General features: G+C 36.0%; 1 protein-coding gene across 2 annotated transcripts in view; it reads right to left on the minus strand.

Annotated features, from left to right (window-relative positions):
- Positions 1–26,738, minus strand: part of PLXDC2 (plexin domain containing 2) — a 266,388-nt gene that overhangs the window by 211,708 nt on the left and 27,942 nt on the right. The window contains exon 1 of one of the 2 annotated variants that reach the window (XM_082754190.1): positions 15,154–15,236. The exons of the other annotated variant lie outside the window; for it this stretch is intronic. Within the exon in view, the coding sequence (XP_082610316.1) occupies positions 15,154–15,169 (16 nt within the window). The 5' untranslated portion in view covers positions 15,170–15,236. Of the gene's footprint in view, positions 1–15,153; positions 15,237–26,738 lie in introns of those variants that run through there. 2 annotated transcript variants of the gene reach the window in all.

Raw genomic sequence — 26,738 nt, forward strand, 5'->3', positions numbered from 1 at the left:
CCTCACCAAACTGCAATGGGCTGTTGAATGTTTTGCCAAAAGTCAAGTCGGCTGAGACAAACCAATGCACACAAGGGACCATGACCAGGCAGCCAGACTTGAGGGCAAGTGGTGTGCAGGAGGGAAGCACGAAAAGTGCCATCCCTTTGGTGTACCACCATGTCAGCTTGCCTGGGTCACGCAGACCTGTGCTAAAACAGGTAACAGGTCCTCAGGAGAAATGGACTAGAGGTATGCAGGAAAATGTCTTTTTCCTTGCTTCAGGCATTTATTCCCCATAGCAGTGCTGGACAGTATGGTTTAAACAAAAACTTTCCTGAATGGAGGACTACACTTTCTTAGCAGACAATTCTTGTCATTCATGTCTTGGTTTAGGACTTTTTGAAGTCCTAAATCTTTTTACATTCCCATGCAGAATCAATGCTGTGCTGATCTGTGCTTAGCACTGGAACAAAACACGTGGGAGCTTGCTCATGATGAGCAGTAAGTGGAGGGTTTCTAGCTGCTGCCAAACTCAGCTGGGCACAATGCTCACCACAGGCAGGAAGTTTTAACAACATGTAACTTAGCTAAATCAGACCAGAGCTGGGGAAAAGGACAGAAAATTGGTGTACTCCAGAACCTCCCACTGCAAAATGTGAAAATCAGGCAGAAATCTAGAGACATCAGAATTTCTCAAAAAGACAATCTGGCAGGAAAAAAAGTAATTATTTTAAGAGTAAGCCATTACTGCACAATTGAACAAACAAACAAAACCACTGGGAAATTATCCCAAAATTCATCGACATATCCTTCCTGCTTATCTCAGGTAGAAAAAAAGAATATGCTCCTCAGAATGCAAGAAGTGCTGTAAATCAAACTTCGTTTACACATGCAGAGTTAATGTAGTAGGGAATTTTCTGGTTTGGTCTATTACAGAAGTGTTCATCCTTAAACAGGTTTATTTGCTTAACAGATTTTAGCAATTACTTCCTCATAGCAAGTATTAAACTTTTTTATTTTAAAGAAAAGGCTGGATAAATGTTTAGGTGAGATTTTATTCTTTAATTTATATCTGTTGTTCAATAATTGTACAGTGTCACATGAGCATAGAGGCACATAGCTGGTAAAAATTACACCCAAGTTTTTGAGTTTAGACTTACATTTTTTCCTAATAAGAACATTAAGCTTTAAATTTATTTTGCATCCAGCAGTACCTACTTGACAATCCCCGATGAAATGTACTGTTGAACTCATTCCACGCTACATGTTGGAAGGAAAAGCAGTTCACTCCCTTACTGTGAGATGAAAGCAGCTCAGAATAAAAATATAAACTTCCCTTTTAAAACAGCAACAACAACAACAACAACAAATCAGTGTTTTAAGAGCAATATTCCAGCCAATCCTGTTGAAAACTTTATGCCAGACTTTAATGTCTTAGCAGGTCAGCAAAACATATTCTCTTACACTCCAAATCAATGTAATACAATACTTGAGATTTTTATCATACCACTTGCAAACTTATAAATAATGTCTCTGTGAGAACATGAGAATGCAGATCAGTCTCCTAAGATAACTATACAAATAGAGCTAGACTGGATAACAAACCATGGCCTAAATGATAAATCATTCCAGAGAAAACCTGATAAAATTTACTATTATGAATATCATACCATGTTGTCTTTTGTCTCCCATGAAAAAACACAAAGGTCCAAGCTCCATGTAAATAAATTATGTTAGGTTTAGATCTATTAGCTGAATTCACAGTTTTTTCACTTGCGGTTTGTGGGTCGAATCTCTGTGAAATTCATTCAAGTGGCTCCCTATAGTCAGTTAAGAAAAGCAAACCCATTTTCAGTAAAATAAGATTAGCTGCACAAGCAGTCAGAAGTTATTACAAAAACATAGCAGGCAGTAAATTTACTGTTAAAAATTTAACATCTTTTTTTTTGTTGTTAAAAATGTCTCATTCATTTTTAATTGTCTAGTATGTCAGATAGATAAGTACAATTATTAAAAATATAAAGGAGAAAACACTTTAGATATGACAGAGAAAATCAAGTTATTAGCCTTTACTTAATTGCTAGCTTTTGAACTCAAACTGATCTCCTCCTCACTGCCTCATGGGGCAATATGACAAGCCATCACAGTTTTGACATTTACTACAAGTCACAGTGGCGTATTGTGCAAGGACTTCAAGATATCCAAATAGCACCATTTTTGTTCCCCTTTTCTCTCTGCACCTTCAAAGAATTTGACTCCCCTTTGAATAAAAAATGCAAAAAAATCAACACTACTATAAATAAATCAATGCTACTATAAATAAAATGAAAGTAAGGTCACTAAAATCTAGCAATTTCTTTTGTTAATAAATCAGAGCCAAGCCAGGCTAAGTGACAATATAAGAACAAAAACAACTCTGGAGTTAGAATGGAAGAAACAAGAGATTCCTTTCTTCCAGTGTAGACAAAAAAGGAATCTTCATATATTAACGGGCCGTATTTCCCTACATTTATCACAAATGGAGTTGTAAAATTTCAAATGGTGATCAATCACATACTGCATGTCCTTAATTATAGTCTGAAAGGTCCAGAGATAGTAGATTCTTTAATTAAATGTTCACCTACTGGCCTTAACATATTCTGATAATCTGATAGTCCCAATATATCTGTCTGAGAGATCTATCCCTACTGAAATGCAAAAAGGGGTGTAACTTTCCAAGACTCATTTTGGAGAATGAGAAAGCAGGTATTCTTTATTAACAGCACTGGGTACTTGGGGGATAATTCCACTGAACACATACCCCTAAGCAAGACAATGAGTACTTATTTATAGTATGGTGATATAGATATTCATGCAGTTTCCAAGAAAGAGCCGAATTTATGTAAACTGTTTCTAAAAATGGATTATCATATTGTTTTTCCTACTTTTGCATGCATAATACCCTCTGGTAGTCACACTTTGAGGTCTTTCTGATGAAGGCTAATAGTATTCACCTTGAACTTTTCTCATTTCCATTTTTGCACATGCTCTATTGTTTACCAATTCAGCGTTTTTTTTTTTTTTTTTTTGTTTTTTTTTTAACAAACTCAGTTAATTTAATTGTTTAAGTTCTCCTTTGGACACAGTGTTCCTTCTTCAGATAGGCTCTTCCTTGATTTTGTGGCTAGAGCTGAGTCTTATTGTGAGAGCCCGATACAACAATTTAACAATTTCAGCAATCCCTTCAGTTTACTGTGGCACATATTTTGTGTTTTATACTCTTTGTTTCACTATCCCTAAGTGAGTCATCATATTATCATAAAAGCCACCTCTAAGACTATCAACCATCCCAGTTGCTTACTGATGAACTGAGAGCAACACAGTTTCACTGAGAGCAATAATGAAAAAAGCTAAGCAGCCAGTATGCTAGACATAAGTGCAAACCAACAACTTTCAATTTACATCTGAACTTGTTATTGTCCACAGAGTACACTGACTCAAAATGTCCATCCAGCCAAAGTGATCAGAGAATCAACAGGAAATATAAGGATGCAGAAACGTGACCCCTACATGATGCTGGAATAAGCCAAAAGCTAGTTTTGCTTTTCCTCATCAGTTAACATCTTGAATCAATTCTTTCAATTTAGAAAAAGCTTCAGCTAATATTTGGTAAGATTAAGCATCACTTCAGAAGACTTAAAAAAGCTAAAAAGGGTAAATCAAGGCATAGAAGCCAAGACGTTGTCTTGCCTACTTGCAGTGGAGGAGTTTCACAGTGAGGCAGAGGGCAAATGTCAGCATAACTTCATGTAGAACACGCTGTGCATTATTAACACTTGGCAACTGCAGTACTGATTAAGAGCTCAACAGTACAAATGCTTATTCACAGAAATAATTGCTATTCAGATAAGAAAGCCTACCAAAAACAATGGGACTACTAAAGTGCTCACAAGGAGTGAAGTCAGGGTAAGACTGTTCGACAGATGAGAAGGAAAAAATCTAAAGCAGCCTTGCCTATTCTCTGTCTTCAAAAAATGTCACACAGAAGAAAGCAAGCAGAGACTTAGTTTTAGGTCAGGTAACTCCTTTGTTAATCTTATTCTATTCTGTGTTGTGCAAGAAATACCCATCATTTAGCTTAGCTTTGGGAGGACAATGATCCCGGACAGATTTAGTTCTCCAGAACAGTCTGGTTAATTATGCAATAATAAAATGTATTTTCCCTATCTCTTTTTTTTTATTGAAATTATTCTGATTGCAAAATATGACTGTAACCTTTAAAAACACTTTGTCCCATTTAATACAACATAATAACAACAAAAGAGACATAAAGATAATAAGATATGACATGGAATTATAATGCTACTGTTCTTTTGCATTACTGGATTCATACTACAATGCTTCAGTCCTATTACTCACTGTTATTTCAACAAGTGCTTTAACAGAATCCATAGCAAAGATGATCAACATGTGGCTTCCAAACCAATCATTTCTCTTGTTCTGATCAAGAAACTCTTAACCTCTTAGTATATGATTGGCATTAGAGGCGTTCTGGCACAAAAATAACTGAAAATATCAAGAGTGAGCGGCTAGGGGCTTACTGGCCTACCTGAAGCACAGCTGCATGCCCAAACCAGTCCAGTCCCCAGCATGCAGTGATGCAGTATTTGGTCTAAGATTGTTGTTTTTTGCCTTTGAGATACATACCTACATAGTTTCTCCTCCTATTACCTTTCTGAAATATATGCTGTGTGACTTTTTGCTATATAAATGTTCTCTTGTGCATCATCGGACCAGAAGCAATCTGAAGTGTATCTGAAAGTAGGATTGAGAAATGCTACTTTTGTACTACTGTTTTACCATTAAAATTCCATTTATGGGAGCAGACATCTTGGTCTATAACTCAAGATGAGCATTAACTTTAAAACAAGAAGTTTCAAAAAGATAATAGGTTGCATAATTTACTCAGTAAGAGCTCTGGCATAGCTTTCCCTGGATTCACATGAATAATTTCTACTAACATCAATTGGAACAAGTATGCACAGAAAGGTAAATGAAAAACAATCATTCTTCATATTCTTCTGTCATGTTAATGCAGATTTCACACAGCAGAGGAGGATTTTCATTTTCACAGTCTGTGCCATGTTAATATCCATATTTTTCTGCCCCTAGGTTTAGCACTTGGCAATGAGCCAGTAGAGAAGCCATGAAGTACAAAGGAAAAAGCAAACCAAAAGCATGCTCAAACAGAGTCTGTACAATCAGCAGTGCAGACTTTGCCAGATGGAGCAGATGATGTGGTCAATGAAGGTGCAGAAGGTGAAAGAATTAATCTGAGGGAATTAACAGAATGCCTGATGCCAGTCTGCTCCCCAAAATCTCTTGTGCCATCTTCATCTGCCTGTGCAGAGTCAAGTGCACATAGTAGATTATGTATGTCTCTCTATCCTGTTAATGAATTTATTGATTGTTTTTACTGTGTTCATCTCACTTCTTCCCCATTATCTAATTTGGACAAGAGGTCTCCATTCCAAATATTTTGAATTGGAAATTATAGCTGCTAAAACCCTAACGTTCAATGGTATTTCTTATGCATTCTCCACATTGTTGCTAAAGGTCCCCAAAAAATGCCCTTTGTTGAGAACCTTCTTCCTGTCTGCAGCATATACATACATGGAGTAATATACTATAGGCTGTAATAGGCTACATATATATATACACAGTGCTATGATATCTATGTATAGCATAGCCTGGTGCATCTAGAGGTGTTTTTTTGTTTGTTTGTTTGTTTTCCCATGCTTACAACCTTCTATTGTTCCCCACACACAACACTGTGGCTGCACCTTTTTATGTACTTTGAAGATCTGTGCTTTTTCAACTCAGCCTACTTAGCATAATGAAGATGCAAAGGCATCTTCATAGTCCAGGATGACAGCAGTTTTTTTCAATATATATTTCAATGGATCCTGAAATATTTTGTCGTTGAGATTCAGGGTGACACTGTTCATTCACAAAGCACAAGACTTAAAGGTCTGCTTCTTAAAAGGTCTAGCAAGAGTTGATTTTTGGCTGCTTTGTACTACAGTCTCAGATTCTTCTGCACAAGTATAGAACAAGGAAAGCAGGTATCTTTGTGTAAAAAAGTTAGAGGTAATAAAATCAAAATGATGAAACTTAGCTTCTATTCCCAAAGTATATATGTGTTTATGTGCATGTGCATGCAGGGAAAAGGAAAGGCATGCATCCCTTTCACTATTTAGAAAGTTCATTTTTGCTCCCTGTGGTTTCCTTTACTTTCTTTCAACTCCACTCTAATTCCTGCCTCTTAAAACTGCTGTGAGCCCCTCAGAAACCCGTGACCATCATTTAGCAGGGTGTAGGTCAAGGAGATCTGGGAGCCTAGGCATACATCTAACTGCAAGCAGTAATACTACGTCAGTGTGACATCACAGCTGACCTGATTTGGGCCATCTCTGAGCCTACCCACTCAGGTGGCAACCACCACTCAGTGGAACTCACTGGAGGAGAGGATAGCAAGGTTGATAACTAGTTTAATGATGCACTGCCATCCAAAAGGTTAATGATTCCTCATCCAAAGTACCGGGTGTAATCCCAAATGCACAGGGTGCCAGTGCAGCTTCCCATGGGGTTAGGCAAATCCTCTGGGACTCTCCTACACTTCCAACTTGTTCATCCTGTTGCTCTCAGAAGCTCATTTCCAGAAACTCACCTCTCTCATCCATCTCTCTCCAAACTGGGCACAATCTCACCTAAACTGGAAAAGCTGGGAGTCAGCTTCTAGTCAGAAGTACCCTCCAAGAGACAAGCACAACAGAGATCCTCTCTTTCTCAAACCCTCTGCAGCAGGAAATCATTAATCCCTTCTTCCAAGTATCCCAACAGACAGATGTTGTAGATTGTATAGTTTAAAGACTTAACAGAGGAACTGGGGTGTTTGTTTTTTTTTAATTTTTTTTTTTTTTCTCTCCATCTATTCAACTGTTGGTGAAGTAATTTAAGTGAAAACAAGCAAACAACAAAAAAATTAAAACGAATGCACTGTGAATCCATCTGATTAAATCATTGACACTTTTATTGCCTTCTACAGTATCTAGATGCTATTTTGTACTTTTCATCATCTGCTAAGACCTCAACCTCACTGCCAGGAAGAAATGTACAGGCAAAATAAAATAAAATTTATTCTTTCCTTGCTGTCACATGTTGGCAAGAACTGATCAATAACTCACTGACAGCATCAAATTCTTCTTTTTGTAACTTTTTTTTCATACTGCACATGGCAGTGGCAAAACCATAAACAAAAAATCTAAAGTTATTTTTTCTTATCTTCTCTTTTGCAGATTTTTTGGCCTACAGAATAACTAATCTTTGCAGTAATGCTTACTAAAATACCTTGTGTTTAGAAGCCCCCCTTTCTTCACTAGTTTTAATTCCAAAAGTAAAATTATTCGTTGCCTTGGAAACATGAACTACACATCCATACCTTTCTTAATTTATAATCTTTTCTTCCTATAATGCTGTAACAAGCAATCTATCAGAGCCTGCAATTTATCAGCTAGAATAAACATCACCTTCTAAAATCCAATTATTTATCAGATGCTGATGTCCAAATTTGAACAAGATGCTGATGAATTTTTCCAAGTCCATCTTTGATCACCATCACTAAAATGTTTACCATATAGAATAAATAAAACTTTTTTTTCCCAGAAAAATTATAAAAAATATAATTTAGCTTCTTATTATAAAACCAAAAGTTTGCTGGTGTCTCTTATTTATCCTTTTTATATTCAGAAATATTTTGGCTTGACAAAAAAAACACAGCTGCTGGCTTTTAAAGATAACATGTAGGAGGATATTCCAAAAACACCTTTTTTTTACTTATTTACATACGCATTAAAAAGCCACTGTATGCCCTACAGTGCATTTGGGGGTCTGTTAGGGAAAAAAATAAAATAAAATAAAACTACCTTTATATTATTTCCACATGAGTCATATCACACTAACTACATAAATACCCATGAAAATCATTGGTGTCAGAACAGCCAAAACTCACATGCATCTCATGATATCAAAATCCTCATCATCCAGTTTAAAAACACTCCTATCCACTGAATTACCACAGGGAAAGATCTGGCACATAATATTTATACTAACAGCTGCAATACCTAAAGTTTCAGAAATTTTTTTCATTGTAATTACAATATTGGTATACCAATAACCATTGGTATAACAATGGTATATATTTCTGTAAATAAAACATATGATCAAATAAAGAACTTGAAGAAGATGAAGGCTGTGAGTGAGATGTACAAACAGAACTAGCAGTCAGGACTCAAGTTCACATGCTTAGAAAAAGACCCAATGTACTTAAGACTTTATTAAGATGCAAAGAGCCTTGATATATGCACCATGTAAAATCCTAGCCTTTCTTCCCTGCACATTATTCATCAAGATTTCCAAAGGTACTTTATGGGAAATTATTCTAAATGGCAGGTGATTCTGTACCCTAGGCTGGGAGAAGAAGAAGAAAGCAATTTCTCAAGAGTTCTCTGCCATCAATCCTGAAAAATAAGCTTGACCATAAGCTTGAGGCACCACCAGCCTGAGATGAAAAATCCCCACAGGGCATTCCAAGTTATGCTGAAGCAACTGACTTTTCTTATGGAAAATATAACTTCTAAAAACTTTCTAGCTGAAAAAGTTTTTTACTAAGTTAAGAATTATAGAATATGTATACTGTGAAAAGAAAAAAAAAAAAAGTAGTTTCTCATCTTTTCATTTGCTAATGCTTCACCAAACTTAATTAGAATTAACTTTCTCATTAGTTTACTTATTTTCAGGAAAAACACTCACTTCTCTAAATGAGATTTTTTTTTTTCTCCACAGTAGAAATTTTTTGATGATCAGTTATGATGATTAATTATGTTGATTTGTGGAAAACCTGACAACACCACAAAAGATAAAATATTGACCTTTCAGAGATTACTGTTGCACTGTGCTGTGTAATTCTGGATGCATATTGATGACCTTCTTGCCTACTTCAATAGGAAAAGGTAATTAAATTCAAGTTGAGCAACTTACTAGCCATTCTTCACAGGTTGGGATTCTCTGTGGCAAAAATTCCCCTAGTTGACATTAAAAATGCTCTAATATTCTAAGGCCTGTTTAAACATTTTATATATAATTTACTGTATTTTATTTAATTTATAAGTATATATTTTGTATTTTATATATATATTATATTTTGTTTATATTCAAAAATGCTTTTCTTCCTCTTAATTAAATAGTTATGAATATTATTGATATATCCAGACTCAACTTATGTGCAGTTCAGATCAAAGTACACACAAATCTGAATTACAACCTGTCTCCCACAAGCTGCTTTTTAACAACGTTGTAGGAACCTGTTTACAAATATAGAAATAAACAGAAAATCTCTTCTTGTTCCTTTGTGATTAGATAGCACCTAAGGCAGCATAGTTTGTTAGTACACAAATCTGATATAGCAAGAAAACAGATGAACTGATGTTTGCTGACTAATTTACTACGGATCGAATCCTTAATATGTTAAATGAGACATTCCTGTAACATGTGACAAATCTTGCTTACCTGTGGTGTACTGCCTTGAGGGAATCCAGCTCTGCTTTTACTGTTTCTGTGGCAGAGGTTGAAAATGCCACAAGAGACAGTTGACTCTGCTGCTGCCCAAAGAAACACAGAATATCATTATCTACCATTATCATTGCAGAGCATTTTCTGAGTATGGACAGCTAAGGATATGAATAGCAGCAGACAGTATGAACTGTGCTCTTCCTTGCAAAGCTAGATGGATGTTTTTTGTTCATACACATGCGTGTGAAGGAGAGGTAAGCGTACAGACAAACTTCATCCAGAAGCTCTACATGCTTCATTGTACAACACAATGTCTTAAAGTTTGCCTGTTTATGAGAAAGAATGTTACAATCCTAGATCAGTACAAATAGAATAATACGTATTAGGATATAGGTATTCAATAATATACTATCATTTTCCCCAAGGAAGTCAAGATGTTTTAAATGGATAGACTTCCCATTGATCCACTTTTAAAGAATGTATCATAAAAAAACATGTCTTGCTTCAATTTTTTATTTATTTTTTAATATATTGGGTTGTGGAAGAAGGAAGAGAGTCTTTGAAGTTATTCAATATTTTGTCTTATGCAGGCACCAGTTTTTAGGACATTTTCTTATTTTAATGTTGTTAGATAAAACAACTAATCCAGTTTAAATTAGCTGGATGAGATTTGAAAATTAGTGTTTATTAGCTAGTCAGCAGATTATCACGTAGGTGTGAATATAGTCTCACTATATTGAATTCATCAGTATTAAGTGCACACTGTTAGCATTTAAACTTTGAGACTCAGAGCTTAAGGACATGAGCCAGAATGAAATATTGCTGAGAGATGTAGAGTCTGAACTGCTTTAAAGTGTTTCTGTCAGACATCTGACAGCATTGCAGGTAAAGGGTAAAAGTCATACCATTAAATGAACGTTATTGCCACTTTCTGAGCATTTAAACACAAAGTTACTTATTTTCTCAAACTTCTTTCACAAGCATCAAGGATGCCTGAGAACAAGGTTTTTAGAAGCCCAAAAAGAATAAAATAAAAACCTTCAGGAAATTCTCCTGAAAGCTGGGGTGGGGGGTGGGGGGGCAGAGAACAAAACATTCAGAGACTATTTTTCTTGTTTTCTGGTGAATGCATTTCAAACCTAAGTGTATCATTCTGTTTTACTCCATTCATAAAAGTCAGTGTTATAATTCTATTGGCCAATGGCATATTGTTTAGCCTCTGTAACTTTTTTTCAGCTGTATTAGAATAATAGCTATCCATCAGTACAGGCATGGACAGTATATACGTACAATGTACTGTATGTATATACGTACAATTTCACTAGCTCATTTTCTAAGTAAAATGACTGCATGCTTTAATTTGCTTCTCACAAGGAAACAAAGAGAATACTCTGCTGACAATGGGTATATGGCTTTCATTTGCTTTTAAATGAAACAAGTAAAATATAAATAAATAAAAGACAGAAAATGTTATAAACTACCACTCCTAGGAAATGGTGTGTATGGTGCCTAGCAGTGCATGTCAGGGCTGTGACTTTTGTTATGGGTTGATGAAAGGTGAGCATCAGGGTGTTGGTTCTTGTCTATTATCCTCCCAAGGAACTTCAGGCACAGCAAGTCTCTGATGAGTTTGAACTTGCAGAAAGACTACTTGGTTTATAGTAATTAATGACACGCTATTTTTTCCTCGGGGTAATGATCAAGGCTCTTTCCCTTCCCACTCAAGGGAAACCTTTGTTATCAAGGGTCCTTCCAAATTTTTTTTTTACAGCACCCATGCAGCAGTACAGCCATTGAAGTACAGACACCTCAAAGAGGGAAATGTCAGCTCTGAGAAAAGCCTGGAGTGGCTAAAATGCTATCTTGAATGGATCTTGAGTGATTTTGTCAGCAAATACTCTCACTTTGTCAAAACATACCAATGTTCAAGATTTCATTGGCCGTTACCGTACTTTAAAACAACCAACAAATAAACATGACTCAGTGAAATAAGATCACCATGAATGTTTTGATTTAGAGAGCTATAAAATATTTTCTTATCAAATATTATCAGATAAAGCCCTGTTTGTTAGTGCACATTTTTGAAAGATGAATTTCCTAGTTTTCAAGCCCATAACCTGTAAAACATATAATAACCCACGGCTATCTCTAAAATTGTCTTTACATTGTCAGGCATTCAATATGATTGGCAAAAGCCAAAAAATAAAACCCCAAATGTGGCATGCATTTAGATGATTAACTATGAAGTCAAGAACAAGATCTTTTACCCTACCTTGAATGAATGGACAAGTAAAATAATCTTGACAGAATGATACATTGTATTTCTTTATTTCATCAAAAGTGCACATGAAGAACTTTTTTTTTTTTACAATGTCATTCATGACAGAGGCACACATAAGCCATAAATACATTGATATCTAACAGCTGTATATCTCCTCTCATCATCCTCAGCTTTGAAAACCAAATGCAAGCATATTGCTTTGTTATCCTTTAAAAGGCATTGATGGGCGCTCTCTCTATTCCCGTTTCATCTGTCAAGCATTAATCACTGTCTTAGTTGCACATGAAACATTTATTGGGCAATTATCATCTAGGCCTATATAAGATCCTTGCCCTTCACTTCATGTATTAGATAAAAATGGCATTACTTGTGGAATACAACAGTAATCCATTAAAATGTGAAATCTGACAAAACAGGTGTTATGTTTCTTGCGCCATCAAATTTCTGGATTTAACTAGTGTATGGAGAAGAAATGCCTGATGTCCTTCTCTGACAACTCCCACTCTTACATCAGTGAAAACAGAATGTTCTCCTGGCATTGCAATACATGCACAAAACCCAATGCTAGCGTTCCTTAATCTTTTTCAGTTTAGAAGATAAAAAATACTGAAAAATGTCATCTTTTCTTTCTTCCCCCCCAAAACCTTTCCCCATCTGATATCACCTCTTATCCTTTTGGCAATTAAGAGTGAAAAGTAATGAAGCAATTATGAAAATAAAATTTAATTGCTTTATAAAACTGTAATTGTGCCCTTATAGTTAAAAGGGAAAACAACAACAATTTAAAAAACAAACAAACAAAAAAACAAACAAAAAAACACAGTGATTCTGACTAAACCTGTTGATATAAATTGACAAGACAGAACCTACACTAAGATCAGACAATTATTTCATTATCTCAGTTTTCCCCCGTACTATTTTTTTTCTCATGTGTACAGGGATGTTATGGTACATCTATGCTTCTTTAAAATTTGTATATATCCCTGATTTGTTTGAGATGGTCACAGTAAGTGAGCAAAACCATGCTAAATAATTAATGAGGAGTCAGTAACACTCAGGCTGTTTAGAATATCTGGCCTAATCTTTCACTCTTTACTACATGAAATACAATTTCTGGCCAACTCAGCTGTCTATGCACAACAGGCAGAAAGGGAAAAATGTTAGTTATATGCCAGCCTCTCCAGCCTTGCAGTAACAGGATGTCAGCTGGCAGCTGTTTCCGTAACAATTCCCTCAACTAAGTATTCTTTTGAACTGAGATTTGTGCAGATGTTTATGTCAATACAATTTTAGCACAAACATCTAACACAGGGTGAAGCAAGAATTTTCAAAATAAATAATTTAAGGTATCCCTTGGGACAAAGGATGGAAAGCTGAGGAGGGAAAAACAAATAAAAAAAAAGTTAAACTAACAACTTCCTTTAACAATTAAGCTTGCTTTTTTTTTTTTTTTTTTTTTTTTTTTTTTTTTTTTTTTTTTTGATTTAATTCTCAGATCCTCAGAGGCTATTCAGAAACTAAACGTAGCATGGATATGGAGCTACCCATAAGCTAAAGCAATTTTAAATAGTTTTTCCAGTTAGACTTTACAAAAAGCAAGCCCCCATCCCCCTCCTTTCTTTTCCTTTCCTTGCCAGAGACAGGTAGCAGATTAGATGATTTCCGCAGCTCCAAAAAAAATAAAAAATAAAATAAAAATTACACAAAACAAGTAACAACACAGGTTAACTAGGATGTCTTAGCAGCTGTTACAGGCATCAGTTACTTGAATCTAAACAGTTAACCTGAATCTAAACCCTTAATATTCAAAGTACAAGTATGAAAAATAACATTGATTTAATAAAATCCAAAAGAAATGATAAAAAGGTTTTAAATGAAAAAAAATATGTTCTGAATACAGTATTTTTTTCCTCTACAATCCCACTGCCATGGGCTTTATTTTGTTACCACCCACCACCCCCTCCCCATAAGACTGCTTTCAAACAATGAAACTGAAATAGTGTCATGCTTTGCATATAATGAGGTTGGGATTAATCCTAGCAAAATCCTTCACGTCTAATGTTGAAATGCATAACATATAACACTTCATAGCATATTCATATAAAAGGGCTAAATTGATTCTTTCTTTTTTTCGTCTTTTGTTTTCTCTTATGATGGGTCTGCCACTTTCAAATTAAACTTCCAGTAACAAACCAGATGAACGGAGGCTTAAGGAATTGTCCTGTCTCTTTTTGAAAAATGATGCCATTTCTGATCTGATGCACGAATTGACCAATGGAGCTTTCCTAAAAGCAACTGTCAGGGCAGAAGACACATGAAACAAATCCACTAATAGCCGCTTTGAACTAATAAGAAGGTTCACAATATGTGAAAGTTTAACTTTATGTAATCCTCCTTCTTGCCTTCATTCGGACAAACACCCAAAACAGAAATGCCATATCAGACCAAACATAAGACAGATTACCAATTTAATAACAAGAAAACTTGTTCATACATAGTAAATCCTGAGGGAAGGCAAAATTACAGGTATTAAAATGATTTTTTCATGTATTATATCCACTGTTGTGGACAGAAGTAATAATCCATGAGAAACAGCAAAGAATGACCACCATTCATCTACTGCACAGAAAGAGAAATGAAAGAATAAAAACTCTTTCCCCACTTAAGTCCAGAACACTAAAAACTATGAGAATAGAGAGAAAATGGCAAGAAAACTGGCAATCAAATCAGTAAATCTAGTATAAGGCGGAATTAGCTGGAGATTTTTTTTTTTTTAACAAGTACATTCAATTACTTTAGAATGCAAGGTTTCTGCTTGTACCCAGAACAGAGGACAGGGAGAAAAAGTAGTAAGCAATTCCTACTGGGAAGCAGCAAAAGTCTCCAAATCCTAAGCACAAGTAACAACTGTTATTTTCTTGTTTTTCTATGTTTCCAAGATTTTTCACTAACTCAAATTTGTGAAAGCCATGTTCTTGTCTGTGTGCATAAAATATATCTTTTCTTTATAGCATTTAATTTGTGAGTAAACATTAAACATCCTAGGAGGAGGGAGATATACAGAAAGGGGAATTTTACACATCAGCCTTTCACACAGACAGACTTCTTTCATGGATGAAGCAGAGAAAATGTGTATGTGCCTGTAGCTTGTTTCTATTAGCCATATGAATCTTCTTTTCAAAGGTGTTTCTGAGTAGACTGTATGATTTGCTATTCTAATAACATATTTAAATGCAGTACTGGAAGAAAAAACAATGTTTCTGAATCCAGAAACATCATACCTCTGATATCAATCATATCTCTGACAAAACTGATATCTGAAAGAATGTTCCCAGGTTGCCAGCTTTCCTGCCTGAAAAAAAAAAAAAAAAGGAGTAATTTGAGCTGGCAAATTAGGGCACAGCATCATATTGTTTTTTCAAGAAACAGCCATGCACCACAAGGGATGCAATAGGCTTCTTCCACAGGCCAGAATGGTTTAGATGCACATTATTGTCAAGGATATTCCCAAAGAGACAGAATGAATCTCTAAGTTTTGATAAGATTTCATTCCATGAGAAAGATAGAAAAAAGTATAAAAAAAAATTGGATGCTTTATGTTGAAATCACTCATCTGCTGGAAAGGTCTAAACATAAACATGTACTTGGAGGGTATATTTTGTATATATATATATATATATAAAAATAATAATAATAAAAAAAAAAGATTAGTAAGACAAAAATCCTCTGTTAGTGCAATGCAGCTCAACATAATGTTCCTTGTTTGGTCCCAAGAAATTATTTTAAGGAATAGTGTAATGAGAATAAGATACTGCAGTGGGGGCACAAAGCACATGCTGGAGGTGGATTCATTAAATCAGGCTTTCAGAAGTCACATCCTATTGAAGCATTATTGAGCTCTCCTTTGAAAAAGAGCTTGCTCCAAGTTTTCTTTCACAAATTCAACTTATATCCTAATATCTTCATTATGTGCCCAACTGAGTACTATGCAAGACTCTCCTGTGATGTACAGATGCTGTGCATTAAGTCACCAGACTTACAACCACAGTGCAAAGATTTTGCTATATTCTTTATTCCTGCTGTGAATGAACAGTGATAGTGAAAAATCAAATCTTCTTCCTGGCTTTTTGTTTTGTTTGAAAAGAACTCAAATTCTGATTCATTTCCAAAAGATGCACATACTGACATAATTAGCCCCCAGTCTTTGAGGGAAGGAAAATGGATTATTTTTTTTATTATTATTTTTATTTTCTTCGGTTTCTTTTGTCTCAAGATGGCCTCAATAAAATACAGACAACAATAGTTCAGAGGAGGATTAAAAATGGAAAATGCAACAATACATTCAGAAATGCATTGGGAAATCTTTAAGTAAGGATGGTTCAGTTCCATCAAAGTAAAAACAAGAAAACCTGTACCATAACTGTGGTTTAACCTGGCCGGCAGTTAAGTACCACAGATCTGTTTGCTCACCTGGCTTCTCCCAGTGGGATGGGGGAAAAAAAATCAGAAGGAAAAAAAGTACAAGCTCAGGGGTTGAGATAAAGGCAGTGTGATAGGACAGAAAAGGAAAAGAAATAATAATTAGTCTGTCCCCAAGCAGTAGTTCCTCCTGCCCCAGCCAGACACCCTATATTAATTATTCAGAATGCTGCCATGTGGTGTGGGACATCGTTTTGTCCAGTCTGGGTCAGCTGCCCTGGTTCTGTCCCCTCTCAGCTCCTGGTGCACCCCTAATCCCATCGCTTGCAGGGCAGCATGAGAAGCTGAAAAGTCCTTGTCTCTGTGTAAGCACTGCTCTGCAACAGCTAAAACATCGGTGTGTTATCAGCATTATTCTCATCCTAAATCCAAAACACATCACCATACCAGCTACTAGGAGGAAAATTAACTCTCTCCTAGCTGAAACCAGGACACTATTTGTTTGTGGAAGGAATAAGAAAAAAACAGCAAGGAATATGCTAAAAGCATCTGTAAAAAAATGATGAGTGCTTCATCTCTCTCAGCTTTGGGACAGACCTACGAAGTGCAGAATCATCCAGTCCTTCAAAAATGAATATTAAATTTGTTAATGCATGGGAGATAAGGGTTTTTTTAAATTCTTAAGTAATCAAATATTACTGTATCTAGAAGACACACATGTAGCTGCTCCATTCTGTTCCTTATTCCCTGCAAACATTGGCTTTCTGAAGGAGGATGTTTGCCAGGTAAAGGTTGGGAGCCAGGGCAGCTGCTGGGATTCAGAGCCAGAGGTGGTGCTGAATAATACAGCATGGAATGTGAATCCAACCAAAAACATTTTTGATTATACAAGGCACCACACTCACTAAATAAAATATGAATTCAATTATTTTATTTGTTATTTAAAGTGCTCCATACTTCAGGATTGGCTGAGCGAGGCAAAGAAATTCTTGTTCAACAAGACAACAATTATCCCAGGGGAGTAATTGCAATATGTACTTTACTTCTCAATCTTGACACAGGGTGATTACACAACCTGGAATTTAGAGCATCTGAAGGACACTCACAAACATGTCCATTATTTCCTATTCTGAGAGAAAGACATGAACATATCTGGCAGCTTTAAACATTTGAGTTCCAATGTCATATCATATCAAAAATAAGCACAAGGAATTTGCCACTGGTCTAGCCAGCTCTCAGAAGCCCATTCATGTAACACTGTTCCAGTTCTAATTTATTTAATTTTACTTTTAGAAAAAGAATCATTCCCATGATTCTCAAGTTTCCCAAGGACCCTGGACTTCTGTCTACTGTTCTGAAGGCAAGGATAAAAATGATGAAAATTCCTGCTATTAAATAAGAAGAAAAAGAAAAGACTGGAGACAAAATCCTGACCCCATGCAAGACACTGACACAGCTCATTGACTCAGGGGAACCAAAACCTTGCTCCAAGACCTTTCTGTCAACATACATGGACACAGGCAGTCATAGTTGACATTTTAAGAAGGAATGAAATGCAAACACAGTGACAACTGAAGGGTAGTAGCAATGAATCTCAACAAGTTTTCTGAAACTGTTGCTGTGCTAATTTATCCTGGAAGGAAGTACTGTTATGACTTCCTCTTGTTGTGGTAACTGTATTTCTGTCATTCAGTATTGATAGACTGACTGAAATTTTGACAGCATTTTAGTACGTTCATCTTATAAAGCCTGTCTCTCAACGAGTAATAAAATTTTCATATAATATTTTTTCATAAAACAGATACAACATGTTGTTCTTGTCTCAGGATTCTACCAGTGAAAGTCCATACCCACGCCTGGATGTTGGGATATAAGCTCAAATGCAAATTTTCCAACTACTCCTTCCTCCGGGTCTGTTGAGAGGGCTTCTAATGTGAATACACAGATTCCTCAGCCTCAGTCACGGGGTCCATATAAGCAACAGCAGCCAGGATTTGGCAAGCAATAGTTATTCAGCACTGGAATCAAACAAAATGCCTCAAGCTAAAATGATTTGGGAAACATAAATGACTCTAGACAAAAACAAAGTATTTTTTTTTTAATGTATTTCATGGGAAGGAGAGAAAATTGATCAAGAAGATATCTATCATGTCCATCTGCATTTAATAATACCTGTGATATTCCTGCCAGACACTTATCTAACTTTCTCAGGTATCTCTACCAGTGGAGATTTTCCATGTCATTAGGCAATCTACTGCAAAGCTTAACTGCTCATAGTCACAAAGTTATTCCTAACCTCCTACTCTCATTTGCCTTTCTTCTCAGCAGCGCTCATCCTATATACCGTGCGCAAGGAGAGCTAACTATTTCTTTCCTTTGCATCTACTTTTTAAGAACCTGAAAAACATTTTTGTGTCCTACTTCTGTCTGCTGCCTGTTTTACTAACTAAGCCCCTTTAATGTTCCCCTACACTTTTCTAGCCATGTAGGTCACAACTGTTACCTCGTCTTAGTCCTCTCCTTTGGTCTTGTTATGTGGCTTGCATCTTTCCTGAAGTGTGCAAGCCTGGGTGCAGCATTAATGTGAATCCTTGGTCTGGCCCAGCTTTTCACATCCTGTAATGGCGCAGACACTATTCTTAGGAATAGACACACATTTTCACATTGAATTTGCTTCTATTTCTTTCAGAATGCTGCTCTCATTTGTCATGATCATCCTCAATCCACCCCCCTGACGCACTTTTAATCCTCTCACCTTTGCTTCATCTGCAAATTTAGTAAGTATTTCTCAGTTGATTTTTCAAACCTGACAACCTATTAGTAAACGTGTCTAGCATGTGCAATAGCTTCTGAGTTCTCGGATGTGAGCACAGAATTGGTCTTTTCTTTAGTTTCATTTTAATGTTATAGAATCCATAGTTACAAAACAAAATAAACCTATTTTCCTTCCATGATATCCTACTTTCTTTTTTTCCCCTTCCTCCCAAGTGTACAGTCACCTGAGTAATTTAATTTTTCTTTATAATTGTGTTATGCAGTCTGCATTAAACCTCTCTTTTCTGGGGAAATGTTAGGACAGTAAAAGTACATGGTGGTTGTCCCTGTTACCTCTGCTATTGCACAACTTAAGATAATATTCACTTCTAAAAGCCTAAAATATTTCTTATGTTGCATAAGCACAGCATTATAGCTTTTACTGTTTGCAGATAATCTGCTTGATACCAATGCAGCTGTTCATAAGAGCTAATTGATGGATTCAAAAAAGTCTCTAATTTATATGGTTCTAAAGTTAACACATGTATAGTCCTAAACAACTAGTGATATACCTTTTGGGCAAATCTATGTGTACTGTTTGGATAAAGTCTTTCCCTAGTCTAGGCTGCACTGCTTAGTGTCACAACATACATGTACACAGTACTTAACCCTTCATTTTTTATACCCATGTTGAAGTCATGTCTCATGAATTTCAGTTTTAACCTTCACGCAAACAAAACTCATGTTTATACAACTGATCTATTGATAGCAAAGGCATGGAGGATGTGCTCTGGTCAACAGTCTCTAATTTCCTGAGCATATCCTACAATAGTGTGAGAACTCTAACTGAAGTGTGGAGAAAGCCTAGAGACGTTCAAGATGGGAGGTTCTGTGAAATAAGGAATGTAATTAGGGAATGTTTCAGGATGACAGAAAGGGTGGTTTCCATCAACACCATCTCTGTCATTTGAGGTCTTCTACTGATCTTTACAGAAAGGAGTTTCTGAAAAACAGGAATGTGGAGCACAGCTATTATTACTGTCACTGAAGTATGATATATAGGTGAGAAACAAAACTATCCCTCTATCAGTTAGAAAATCACCACTCTGGCTAATAAGAGCTCTACATTTCATCTCTTGTCTTTACTACCGAATTCTTTAAAACTATTAGCAGCATCTTCTGTTTTCTCAGAATGAAAGCTGATAAATTAACAATAGAGAGGAGAGCTCCTAAACTAGACAGTTCACTTTGAGTTGTTATATAAATGGCCTTTCTGAAACGTGTCCAAGACTTAAATTATTCTGATTAGTTGGTGTCTGTGGAACTGGCAAAAAGCCTTTTCACTGTTGCTCCCATGGCAATTATTATTCTTGTTTCACTGCATATTTTACTAGTGTTTCTCAAGCATCTAGTTATAAATCTGTTTACCCTGAAGACAGTTGAAACAGTAAAGGTAAAATAAGAACAGATCCAAACTGATATGATCCTTGCCTTTCCTGTACAACTACTTTTGAAGATGGAAACAACTGTTTCCTTATATTCAACCTGAAATTGATCAGAATGTATTTCAAAAAGAACAACATGAATGCTCTTAAGTCTACCCATTATACTTATATATCACAAAAGTATATATGTCAGAACAACAAAATTGTGAACTACTGCACAGTTTGCTTCTTTTTCTTTAAGTGACTTCTTGGAAAAGAAAGTTAACTGTAAAAATAGGGCTTCTAATATTCATTTCCACAACACATTTTTCCTTGTAGATAACAGTCCTCTCAGACTCAAGAAAGCTCTGAAAGATCTCATTTATCTAATCTATCAGAAGCAATTAATTCTACCAGAAAAATATTCCTCTCATATCCTCAAACATCAGACCTTTAGTGTCCCCATAAATCATCTCCCCAAACCGCTATCGACTCTGTAATTGGAGTTCGTCTCTCTTTGTTCCCACAGTTCTTTCAAACACCACTTTAAGTCCCATCATTTCTCATTAACTAGTAACTTCTGGAACTCTCTTTGATAGAGAAATCAAATCCCCCAAGTCAAAACTTCATAAATCAACGTTCATTATTCTATGCCTCACCCTGCTCCATATTATCTACAGCTGAACCATGAATAGAAACTACTGTCTCAGTTCCTAACACATTAAACAACTTTAGAAAACTGTTCTTTCCTTGCAGTCTCTGCAGATCATTCCTTTGCCCCTTGTGCTACCTAAAAGTGGTATAATCCAAAGATAATTCTCTAACACCATTCTCTTATAGTGTGACATGCCATCAAAAATCATCTGGGAAGTACTCCATGACAGATGCTATAAGAAGTTTTCCCTGCTGTATAATGAAAGCAGATGGAAGCTACCTTTTAATTACTTGCACCACATTTTATTTTTCTTCTTGCTTTCCTGCTTGTTCTCCCTCAACCAAATGAATAAAGGTCAAAAATACCAATCTTGGTATTTTTGAAACATCTAAATGAAGTTACCTTAAATTAAATATATGTTTGTACCAATTAAAAAAAAAAAAAAAGGCTAAGCATGCATACCTACAGAAGCTGAGTTTCCATTTCAGTGGGTTTGGTATGGAAATACAAGGCTGGCATCACCAATAATGCAGACATTGTTTGCAAGTAAAGAGGGATCCATTTTTTGAGTTTTTAGTTATTCGACTAACACTGTTTTTCTGGTCAATTGTACAGAACAAAATGGTCAGACAATAACTATGTCCATACCTATAAATACCATTAATGCAACCAATAAGGCAGAGATAAAAAAGAATTTCTTAATTACCCAAAAGACAGATTACTAAATGAAAAATTCTCTACATGAAATACAATATGATACTGGGGGGAAAAAAGTGGTGAGCAAGCTTAGGCACTCAGGAAGCAAAGATGAGAGCTATCAGTACAGACAGAATTTCCCTGAACAGCAGATGATGTTTGCAGAGAAACTGTTTGTAAACTGAAAATTCAACCAGATTATTAGGCAGAAATAATATTTCTTTAGGTTTTGTTTGTTTTCTCATCTGACAGCACTTTCAACTACTCAGACAAAATGAAAAAAGAGCATGTGATCTCAATGATCAGAGGACCTGCACCATCAAAGTGGGCATCTGCTTTATTGATTGCATTTGATTGCAATGTCACTTGCATTTTTGAAGAATGCACATGACATACAAGTGAAAACCAGAACACTGAATAGTACTGAGCCAGATCGCTGGAACAGGATCAAGAAATTGAACTATTGACAGAGGAACTTAACATAAGTGATCTGTAGAAAGTAATTTGTACCTGAGAATACACCCTGTTTTGCTATATTTGATTGGCTACATTATAGAGACAATATAGGCATACACAGCAGCCAACAACAGACCAACAAGAGGTACAGAGGTGATTCCATTTCAATAAAATATCATTGGCTTTGCTTCCAGAAACAAGCTGCACTGTAATAACCCAGACACTAAAACCTGAATTGTAACTGGATCTGGAGGTACTGGGTACTTGAACAGGATGCAAGAAATAATCATCTAGTTTATAAAGCTGAGGAATCTCTTCTGATTTGATCTCATTCTAACCTGGCTTGCATCTGCCCCATGCTGTTCAGAACTGCTTACTCATTTCTGAAAATGTTATGGCTACCTACCGCAGTCACCAGCTGTAACAGCAGCTGCTATTTCTGTTGCACTTTTTCCACCAAAAAATGTCTTTCTCCTTCTGTCTTTCCCTGTGAACTGGCATCCTGTTTAAACAGTTTGCAAACAAAATTCTGAACCATTTAAGAAATGAGAAATCCAATCAATACATTGAATAATAGTTACTCAGAGACAGAATCAATGGGGGTACAATGGTCCTTATAATTCCTGTCTACTGACTGCAAATCATTTATGGCAAAGATGGTCTTCGATTAATTTTTATTTCAATAAATCTTATATAAGTATATTTTTCTTCTTGTGTTGTCCGTAGCCTGGGACTACATTTCCATTACTTCAAATAAATCTCTGAATAATCTTAATAACTCAGTAATGGCCTAGCTTCTCACATCTTATGGAAACAGGAAGCGTTTTGTAAATACAAGCAGTATAACACAGCTTCTATTAGAAACTTTTTGTCATCTCACTGCTATGCTTTAATTGAAAGCAGGGCTGGCAGTGATTTTCTTTAAAACACTAAAATGAATCACAGAATAACTGATGTCAGAAGGGACCTCTGGAATTGTTCTGCCCAATCCCTTGCTCAAAACATATCTGGTTAGACCAGGCTGCTCAAGGCCATGCTCAGGTGAGTCTTCTACACCTCCAAAGACAGGAACACCACCACCTCTCTGAGCATCCTGCTCCAGTATTTGACCACATTCATGGTGAAAAGAAAAATCTTAATGTCTAATGAAAATATCCCATATAATTTTTGTTAACCAAGCTTTTAAAATATGTAACATTATTTAAAGTCATGCACAAACAACTCTGAATTCATAGCTTCCCACCCCCAATATAAAGTCTGATTTGAATTTATGTTGTCTCTTCAATTAATATCTGAGTGGAAAATGGAAATATGTAAACAAAATTGTACAGAAATTCTGTATAGATATGGGAAAAAAATCCAGAGTAAAGAATGGGTGTGGCAGTACACCATCCCACAGCCAGAGCAAGCCTGACAACTGTCCAATAAACCTTTACTATGAATAAAAATCTCTTTAGCTAGCCCCCTAATACTCCATTTTATAGAACTAAAATTACAAATAATTAATCGTTTACATTTCCTCAGGAAGGAGGCACCCCAACTTCCATTTGTTTTATTATACTAGAAAGACCTTTTCAAAATTATAGCAAATAAAAAAGAGATCAAACTCTTTAAAACTTTGAAGTTTAACACTCAGTGCTTCCCTGCAAAATATCCAGAAAGAAGGGATATATGTAGCCTCTGAGGAAAATTAAGCTCCATTGAAATAATAATATTTAAATATTATGTGTATATATTACAGCCCTAGTAATGTTACATGCCCCTGAAGCACATTTTTGTCCCATGTGTTTGGGGATGTTCATATTATCCTTGTAAATGACTCTCCTTAAAATTCACCAGAGCCCTTGGACTCTATAACTTTTGATAGCGAGTTCTTACAGATTAAACATGAGTCACATGAAAGAGAAAAAAATATACATTTAGAAAGTAATCTTGTTTTATTTATTTTTATTTGTTCTTTTCAGTGTTACAGGATATACCTGTCCAATCCTATGAGAAGATGAAAGCAGAGTGTTTGGTTTGCACACTCCATCTTCATTAGCTTTTTCATCTTTCCTCAGTTGGCAGCTTTCACTACTCAGGAGCTCAAGACGTGGAGATATCCATCTAGGAAGGTCTTTAACCTCCAGTTACTTTTTAGGTCACATCTGAACCCCCTATCTTTTGATTTCACATAGAATGACCTTAAATTAATTCAGAATTAGAGGGAAGGACCTCCAGACCAGAAGGACCTTCTCTCTCGCAAGTGAAAAAAAACTTCAGGGAATGCTATACCTGGCACAGATACAATGAGGCAAGCCAGGTAGTTAATTGTGTTAAACAAAGATTAGAATAAAGTTTTCTGAAAGTGTTTTGCTGGCTAATGTGCAACCTCCCTGACACTGAAAATGCGACAGCATCAAAAGGCACCTTTGTAGAGAGGCATCTATGTAACTTTACAGAAAGTGAAATCCCATGTAACCCCATTCTGATCATCAGGATGAGTGGGGATAACACAGGAAAACAAAATATGCAATCTGCTTGCACCTCAAGGTAGTAATTTATTTTCCATAATTACTACAGACAGGTCTCTAGAAGACCTGGTAAACATTTCCAATCTTGAGTATTCAGCAGTGCCCAAAGAATTGGAATGATTGCAATAAGTATCTGTAGTCATAAACAAAGATTGCAGAAGATCTTACTGGGTCCTTCTCAGAGAAAGCTCTCAAATCAATGGCACTAAATGGGAGCTATGATGGTGACAGCAGATGGCAAAATGTCTTAAACCATATTAAATCAGGTTTGCTGATTCTCATTTTATACTTTAAATGACCAATGGTGGTAAAATTCGCCTTTTTGCAGCACTTACAAAAGATTTTTCTACTGCCACTAGCTACTGTCAGAAGCCTTGAAATTTACTTGAGATATTATAGAGGCAAAAGGCTATACAATCCCCCTAATCATTTTCTTTTATGTCTCATTTCTTGTAAGGTGTTTCAGCTGTGGAGTCTCAGACTAAAGTGGTTTACTAGCTTAAACTTTTGAAGCATAGTCATTCTGAATAGAGTTACTCAACTTACAGGGTAAATGAGAACACGCTTCCACGTTAATCACAGGAGACTTCTGAAACACAGTTTGTCCTCAGCTGGAGGAGGCTGACCATATGTGAATTTCTAAGATGTTACCTGGGTTATCTGAATTTATTTCAACATCTACTTTGTACTTTCAAAGGTGAAAGCATCAGGTGGTTTTGTGAGTGTATAAATCATCTCTCAACAGACAACAAAACAAAACAAAAATCAAGTAAGCAACAACAATCAAACAGAAATTCCTTAACATCTCTCTTGAAGGCTACACAACAACTTCAGTTTCCAGCACTGCTTTCCCTTCCTTATATTAGCTGTTAATTTAAAGCTAATTGCAGAGCAATGCTATTCAAGTCACTAGAAAAGAAAAGGCCTAGTTACTTTTATGATGCATGAACAAGCCATGCAAGAAAATAATAAAACCATTAATTAAACCCATTAAAAAAGAAGAAGAACAACAAACAGATACAACCCAGCTGCAATTATTTACAATCCAATGTAATTTTTCTAACCAGTTACTTTCCCAGGCATGCAGAGGGGGCATTGCTTTGTTAAGCTTTATAAAAACTAAACCACAGAGTAACTCCTGTTGTCACACACTGCCACACCTGACTTGGCCTTTGTAATCACAGTATTGGGGCTGCAATATCCAGACAACTACTGGCATGTTCAGCTAACACTGTGTCTTATCCACCACTCATTTTTACCAGCAACATGAAAGATATCTCTAAATATCAGACCTGAAAACTGGAACAATGCTTCCTCTGGGTGCCATGCAAAAAGTCCACTATCATCAGAGTGCCAACATGTTGCTTTTCTACTATAAAAGGGTGAATCCAAAACATTAAAGAATTATTACATTTCAGAGAATCTGAGTGTACTTAAGCCAAAAATGCTAGCTGCAGAATTTAGCTTGTTCATTTTACATCAGTGGCAATGCAGAGACACAAAATATTCCCTCCTTCACTTACTTATGTATAACATATCAAGACCCTTTTCCAGGCAGCAGCATGCATACCAAAAACAGAGCTGATTCTCCATGGCTATTCTGAATCAAGATTGGGAAGAGAGAAATCCCAGCAGCATGGCACAAGATAATTAAAACATAATAAACTATAGCTCAGCTTTACAAGTAATCTGTAGAAGAGCAACAGGATGCCAAAGCCTTGGCACCTACAACACATAAACAGACAACATACTATTTCCAGACTGGGCAGAGCACAATATCTGCTGTTCAGTAGGCTATGTGAAATGCTTACAGAGACCTTGGATTAAGTTTACCTAGTGCATTCCTTCTGCTCATCCACCATCAGGCTCAGTAAAGTGAATAGGCTGTGAAATCAATAGCTTCCCATTTGTTCATTTTTAATAGAGGCACAATGATGTTTTATAGAAAA

This window comes from Aythya marila (genome assembly GCF_965140915.1).
Source record: "Aythya marila genome assembly, chromosome: 2".
NCBI classification, from domain to species: domain Eukaryota; kingdom Metazoa; phylum Chordata; class Aves; order Anseriformes; family Anatidae; genus Aythya; species Aythya marila.